The sequence below is a fragment of the Vitis vinifera genome, chromosome 7 (assembly GCF_030704535.1).
Source record: "Vitis vinifera cultivar Pinot Noir 40024 chromosome 7, ASM3070453v1".
NCBI lineage: Eukaryota > Viridiplantae > Streptophyta > Magnoliopsida > Vitales > Vitaceae > Vitis > Vitis vinifera.
The window spans coordinates 22,076,280-22,084,099 of NC_081811.1; the positions used below are offsets into that span (position 1 = coordinate 22,076,280).

At 32.3% G+C, this 7,820-nt stretch overlaps 1 protein-coding gene across 1 annotated transcript; it reads right to left on the reverse strand.

The window, feature by feature from the left end:
- Positions 1-580: 580 nt before the first annotated feature.
- LOC100853715 (stearoyl-[acyl-carrier-protein] 9-desaturase, chloroplastic) lies at positions 581-5,816 on the reverse strand. Its single transcript, XM_003635330.4, has 3 exons — positions 5,485-5,816; positions 2,232-2,736; positions 581-1,511 (listed from the first exon to the last, which is right to left on the reverse strand). Exons 1-3 carry the CDS (start codon positions 5,598-5,600, stop codon positions 951-953), a joined length of 1,182 nt encoding a protein of 393 aa, XP_003635378.2. The 5' UTR covers positions 5,601-5,816; the 3' UTR covers positions 581-950.
- Positions 5,817-7,820: the final 2,004 nt, after the last annotated feature.

Here is a 7,820-nt window from a genome sequence, read left to right on the forward strand (position 1 = left end):
TTCTAGCAAATAGATGTTATTTTTGTCAAGTGGACGGAGAATCCATAGACCACCTTTTTCTCCATTGTGTAAAGACAAGGGTTATATGGGAGATGTTTTATACTCTGTTTGGAGTGTTTTGGATGTTTCATTTCTTGGTTAGGGAAACCCTCTTAAGATGAAATAGGTCTTTTGTGAGTAAAAAGCATTAGGCAATTTGGAAAGCAAATCTTTTATGCATGTTTTAGACAGTTTGGAATGCTAAGAATAGGATTGTCTTTGAAGACAAATATGTTGTCCATCCAAAGGTTGAAAACTTGTTTTGTCTACTTATTTTGATCAGAGACTAAAATGTTTATAAAAGAAGGTCCCTCAACATTAATTGATTTTATCGATAAAAGGTTCTTCAACATTAATTGATTTTATTGATTGGGTGATTCCCATCGAGAAAGGGGTTGTTTTTTGTATGTCCTTTTGGACAGTCTTTTGTTTCAGTTGTAAGAGTGTGAGTGTTTCTTGTGCATCTTGGCCATTATTTTATTGCGTCTCCGTAATACAATACTTTTCTTATCAAATATATATATATAGCAGACTGCAAAGATAGTTTAAAGCTTACACTCAACATTCTATTAATTAAAAACTAGTACTCTCTAATACAAATTCCTTGCAGGAGAGACTGACTTTGTAGGTAAAAGAGAAGGAAAAAACACAAGCATAACCAACCAACTATAGTTGTCATTTGCTGCTGATCTAAGGTGACCCACACAACAAAAACCAAGTGTATCTACATGCTTATGTCATACAACTCTCCTAACCCCAATCTCACACATAAGGGGACTTCAAAGATGAAAGGAAAAAGGGGACCTGTGATTCCACAATTGATATTTGGTGTGAGGAAAGATTAGGCTGGGGGAGCGCATAACTGTATCTTCCTTTGGTGCTGGTACTAGTGCTGGTGCTGATGCTGGTGCTTAAACCATCATTTTTCTACCAAAAATCCAGCTGAAAGGGACAGCAGTTGCTTGCTTCACCCTTCCTTGGGCTCTCTCCTCCAATTTTCTGATCCTTGGAGCCAGTCCACAGACATAATCTTGTGCTTTCCGCCCCTCCCCAGAAAGACCTGTCAACTTCTCTAAATTCCATCTTCCCACTAGGAATTCCAAAATGTCCGCATAGTCCTTGGCAGTGTAGACTCCAAGCCGCTGGGCCACAGCTGAGAAGTGTTCAAAAAGGTTGTCGTCCTGGCCATCATACATCAAGTGGGCTGGCATGGAGATTTTCTTCCTCATCATGTCGGCAAATGCCAAGACCGTGCCATCAGGATCGATCTCAAAAAGCTTCTCCACAATCTTGGTGTAGGCTGTTTCATGGCGTTTCTCATCTGCAGCGATCGTGCCGCAGATCTGTGCCAGTTTCATGTCCCCATGCTCTTTGGCCAGCCTGGCTGTGTTCCCATGTGAGATGAAGGTTGCCCTCTCTTGAAATGAAGTGTAGATGAAACCAAGGTAGGGGCTATTCTCCGTTCGAGGATCCTAAGAACATATAAATCAAGACAAAAAGAGGAAGCCCATCAAAAAATAAAATTGCACCAGATGAGAAAGTCAATCCTAATCCATAAAATTACAACCAAAAAGTAATTGCATAATAGCATAACCGCAACAATAAGCCACTTATAAGACTGGTGAAACATTGTGATTGATAAAACTTCCTCCATTGGCCAGTTCAAAAAGTAGCCCACCCAACAAATATAGTGGCATGAGACATGGGCATTAATTTGCCCATCAAGAAGTACTAGAACCGTCCCATTGAAGAAAATACCATAAGCATTCATGGGCATCATTTTGCACTCTTACCTTGAACTAAATACCATTCAATGACATCACGGAATGATTGCCTTCAGGAGTAATTTGAATGTGTATAAATCTAACAATTGGAAATATGGACGGTAAAAGAAACTATAGGGTAGACTGTCAAACAAGCTTGTATTAATTCTTCGAATTCCAGAAAGCTATAATTGTAGTAATTTGCACTACCTCAAAATTTTATCATACAAGTTCAGAATCTAACACAAGTTTATAATTGTCAAAATGATGTCCTGAACTAAAGATAGGATCTAGTAAATCTGCACAAAAGTTGACAGGCTTTGCTCAAATGGCAAAATTTTCCTACATTCTCTGTGAAACAAAAGACTCATAGTATATGGTTTATGATGATAGTGGGTGCAGCCAAATAAGTAGGAATTAGGATCTTACCATTCCTGATCCTATGAGATACTGAATTGTCTTCTCAATTTGCTTCATGTCTACTCGTCCAGAAAGGTAAAGATACTTGTTGAGAAGGTCACCATGCCTATTCTCTTCAGCTGTCCATGCCCTCGTCCAAACTGCCCATGGAGTGAGGCTTGCACCAGTCTCATCTCGAACTCCATCCAGCGTGTTGAGCATTGTCTGGTAAGTTGGAAGTGCCTCCTCTGTGATCATGTCACCAATCAATACAACAAAATAGTCATCAGGAAGTTCCTTTGCTCTTTCTCTTAACTCCTTGACTTGCTCATGAAATCCTTCTGAAGTGGGGTCTGGTAGAAAATCCTGTGGTTGCCAACATTTCTCTACAGGCTTTAGGTGCACCAAGACATTTTTCTCAGCCCAACCCTCCATGGATTTGAAGACCTCGATCTTCTGTGGTGGCAAAGAATGAGTAACTTGAACATGTACCTCTCGTGGAGGGCTGAAGGGCTTCTTCAGATTCTCAACCTCTCTATACCAAACAGGGAAAAAAAAAAAAAAGCTTACAATCATGGACTTCAGATGGGTGATGAAATAAGCCATAAACATGGTTCTAATATCACAACAGTACAAAGATCATGTGTATTGTAAGTTTACTCCCATTGGATACAGGTCCAGGAAGATCATACATTTCACCTGTATTAGGTTAATTGCAATGTGCTAATGTGCATATTTATGGAAAGGGTGCCATGGATTTGAATAAGCACAAAATGTGTAACAAGGTAAAGCGCATATAGCATGAATGCTCATAGTATGAAACATCTTTTTGAAGTCATCAATGACAAGTAGTGGTCCAAACATTTGAAGGGAAATGCAAGGAATAATGGTTTCTGTTGACCACTGAGAAGGCCTATTTTGCTATATACTTTGTGAAATTACATTTTTTAACTCTTCGTTGCTTTCCACAGTAATCATGTTCATCCTGGGGTTATAGTCTTATATATGGGGGACAACGATAATCTCTTCTAAGTTATTTATTTTGATATATAGCACCAAGTACCATATGAAACAAAAAAAAAAGAAAAAAAAGAGGAAGTGCTTGCTCAAGAAAAATAATTTAGGTATAGCATATTGCTTGGGCATGTAAGTTTCTAAGAAACACTTCTTTTGCAAGGTTGTTATGACTTCTTTTTTAGATCTCCTAGCCTTAGAATGCAGATGGTACCTGCTTTTTTCCAAAAAATAGTTTCATATGATGTCCAAGAAACTTTTTCAGTAAAGTGATACTATGATGACCATTAAAACCCATTCTTCCCAGGATAACGTCCCAAATGCACCATCTATATAATTATAGAAATGCGTACTTGTGTGTAGTTGTGCTAAATAAAAATCAGAATACTGAGAGGCTAGTTTATAGGTGGGATTCTAAGGAAAATGCTATTATTACGTGAATCAAGGAAGAAAGGACAAAACTAGACCAACCACCACCATATAAACAACAGAAAGTCAAGGTTCCAGCTACCTAATCCTAAAGCATTAAAATCAACCAAACTAAAAGAAAACTGTACCAATAAAATCAGTTTTCTTTTTTTACCCAAAATATCAAAACAAGATTTAAACATTTGAAAACCATAAGGAAGCCACAAAAAAAATAGAGGTAAAAAACAAATTTCATCGTAGAGATCATCAACCACTTAGCTACCGGAAAGTTTCAAATAAATTTAACTGAAGGTTTAAAAAAATGAAAACAATGACAGGCATACACCAACCAACCATTTGTCATGAAATGAACAATAAATAAATCGTACTTTTTTTTATGACATATGATGATGTGTAGAAAAAATAAAAGAGTTAAAGAAAGTATCGCCAAAAAACTATGTGTTTGCCCTTTTGTGCTTGTTTTCACAGACATGTTGTGAAGATGAGTCTGAATATACAAAAGAGAGAGAGATGAGTAATCAATTGTATCATCCAAGCAGAGCTTGCAGAAAGAATGGAACTACCAATGGGCATGGTATTTAAATTAAATTGTTAAAATGAATCTGATCAGCGATGCAATGGAAAATGAAAAACGATAAATCATTTGCCAGAAACCTAAAATTTGAAATGGAAAGAGGAAAAGAGAAAACCACTATCAGAAACAGAAACAGAAACTCCACACAATCTCGACCCAGTTTCAATGGAATCTAGAGTACAAAACCTGAATTTACCAAAATTTTCTCAGATCACAGAGACAACCATGAATTTTGCACCAAAATTAAAAAATCACAAGGCATAAAAGAATCATGATTATATTAAATTAATTTCTTAATTAACAGAAGAAGAAGAAGAAGAAGAAGAAGAGGAACAAGAACAAGAAACAACAAACAGATGTAGACCCGGCATTAAATAAATCGAAGTAAACAACTCCAACAAATAACAAATGAAACCAGTCAACCAACAGGACCAATGCCAGAAGGGAAAAAAAATAATACAAAAAATCAAACCTAACATTTAACAAATGAAACAAATAAAAAACAATTACTGCATGCATATATGTAACAATTGGACAACAGAAAAACACCAAATAGTAAGAACAATTGCAAATTTGATAGTAACAACCTCCAAAAATAAGGAATCGAAAAAAGTGAAAATTAAATATAATCTTCACAGCTAATGTTTATGCACATTTCCAACAAAGCATTGAACTGAAAATCATGAATGCAACTGTTAAATCCCACGGTGAAATCAACCCAAAATGCAAACCCACCTCAGAGAATCAATAACAAAGGTAGAAAAGGGCCAAAATGAGATGCATTTGAATAGAAATAAAGAGGAGATAAGAAATATGTCATCATAAATCACGCCTGGCGCATGCAAAAATCAAATCCAGAATGAAATCCAGCTCCCAAAGAGAAAAATATCCCGCAAGATGCAACAAATTGCAATCAATTTGAGGGGAAAAAACAGAGTAACCATATGAGAAAAGGTGTTTACAAGGCAACTACGCATGAGATCACAATGAACCCACAAGATTCAAGTCAATATTCATCACATTTGGATCAAATAGCAACAACCCACATCAATACAAGCACCAAAGACCCATTTTTTATGACACCCATAAACATATCTGCAAAGAAAAACTCAAATCACATAAAGATCCGCTTGGCAGCCAAGAAAAAAAAAACAGCAACAGAAATTAAACAAACAAGAAAAACGCGGTTGGAATTGTAGAAATGGGCGTTTCAAGATTCCAAATCAGAACCCAAACCAATGAGAAATGAAGGGAAAAAAAACTCACATAGAGGTGGGGCGAAGAGTGGAAGCCATGAAAACTCTGTGAGATCTGGGACGGCGAGATTGAGGACGAGGGTTGTGGTAGGGGCAGATGAAGGCAGAGTTAAGCTTGAGAGCCATTGCAGTGGGTGTGATTTTGGCGGTGAGCTCTGGCTTTGCGGGAACAACCAACGCCAAAAAGAGTGTGAGAAAGAGAGAAGAAAAAGCAGCAACCAAAAGACAAATGATATGTGTAGGCGAGGGAGAGACGGAAAGCCACTTATAGAACCGTTTCCTTGCAAATTGCCTTCATTTTTCTCTTAAAACCTACTTCTATGCCATTTTCTGTTTTAGTGTGAGTTAGGGTTTACTTTTTTTTTTCCTTCATCATCTTCTTTTTCTTTTCCTTTTTTTTTTGGGATTGGAAAAACATAGATTAAAACTTTATATAAGTAAAATAAATTTTAAGTAACTTATAAAAATAATTTATTAATTTTATATAGAATTTTTATCTCTTTTCTTTTATATTTTTTTCCTTATGATTTTTTCAAATTTTTGAAAATCAAACATAACCTAAAAAGTGAGGGAGAAACAACGAAATATAAAAAAAATAATTTGAATTTTTCACTTGTATTTACTTTTGAAAAAAATAATTAAAGTTTTATATAAAGTAATTAATTATTATAATAATAAAAATTTATTATAATTAAATAGAGTTATCATAATGTTTTAGTAAATTTACTTTTAAGTGGTATAAATAATATGTCCGTGTTTGGCTACTTTGATATAACATAGATAAGATAAGATAAGAAATAAAAAAAGATATCTTATAAGATGAGATAAATTATTTTATTATTATTTATATTTCATATTAAATAAAATAAATATTTTTATAATATTTAAAATATTTTTATATACTCCACAACATAATATGATATTTTTATTTATAAATTTTAAATATTTTAATTATCAATATTATTTACAACTAAATAATAAATTGTATAACAATTTTCAAATAGTACTTTGTATTAAGAAATATTAAGATACTTTAAGCAAATATACATTGAAGTGCAAAATATTTTTCATTTCTTTTGTAAACCAAATAAGTATGATATAACATCTTGTTTGATGCAATATATAAGAATATTACATTTCTTTCAAAATGAAATCTTAGGATATGTGTATCAGGTTGAAAATTATATTTTGATAATAATAACAACAACAACAACACGAGAATCATGCAATTACTAAATTTATGAGTATGGAATTAGAACTTAAAAATATTTTTAAGAATCTATTAATACTAAATATATATATATATATATATATATATATATATATATATATATATATATATATATATATATATATATTAGAATAATTGTGATTATTTAAAAATATTAGAAATTTTTTAAAAATATTTTGAACAACATTTTTAAAAGTCAATTTTTGAGAATAGGTATTAACAATAATTTGTTGTGTTTCATGCATAAAATTGTATTTCAAAAGTCAATAAATAATTTTTAAAAATAGTTTTCTTTTTTTTTTTACCTACTCTTCCTTAAAATATTATGCAACATTTTTTAAAATTATTTTTTATAATATTTTATAATAAAAAGTAATTAAAAAAATCTCAAATTTATTTTGAAAAATTAATATATTTTTATAATAAATTCTCAAAAAGTTATCTTCTCTTTTTAAATCAAAAAAATTATTTTTATTTTAAATAACCATATTTAAAAATAGTTTTTCTTTGATGGGTCTTGGGAAGAGAGACATGTCATATAACAACACATTTAATTTATTAATAATAATGGGCCTATGCATTCATTGAAAGCAAAAATTAGGGTTTAGTAGAGAATAGAGGGGCAAGAGTATGAAAATCCCAATAGTCCTTGAATAGTAATTCAACTTGAATAGTAGGGTTTTAATGAAATACCCATATCTTATATTTTATTTTAATTTATGAAAAATATGACAAACCATAGTTTGAAAATGGGTGGGCCCATAAAATGATGAAGATATTCCACTTAGGATACTCATCTTTGCATAAGATCCATCGTGGCACATTTTCCTTATTTGTTTGTTTCTTTTGCTCACTCCAAGGATCCTTTAATACATATAAAATATTTGTATTTGTCCACGTCAAACATGTTGTAAGAAATTCCGAATTTCAAAATTAATCTTGTATCCGTCTGCTTCAAATGTATTATTATAATTAAAAATTAATCTCGAAATTATTTATAATTATTAAATATTAAATATTTTATTATTACAAATTGTATATTTAATAACAAAAGAAGTAAAAATAGAAATATTAATTATGGTATTATTAAATTTTATGCTTAGGAATATATTTTT

Coding starts and splice junctions, on each gene's coding strand:
- LOC100853715 (XM_003635330.4), bottom strand. CDS start 5,600: ATGGCTCTCAAGCTTAACTCTGCCTTCATCTGCCCCTACCACAACCCT. Junction 2,737..5,484: donor ACTCTTCGCCCCACCTCTAT/GTGAGTTTTTTT, acceptor TGTTTGGTATAG/AGAGGTTGAGAATCTGAAGA. Junction 1,512..2,231: donor ATCTCATAGGATCAGGAATG/GTAAGATCCTAA, acceptor ATATGTTCTTAG/GATCCTCGAACGGAGAATAG.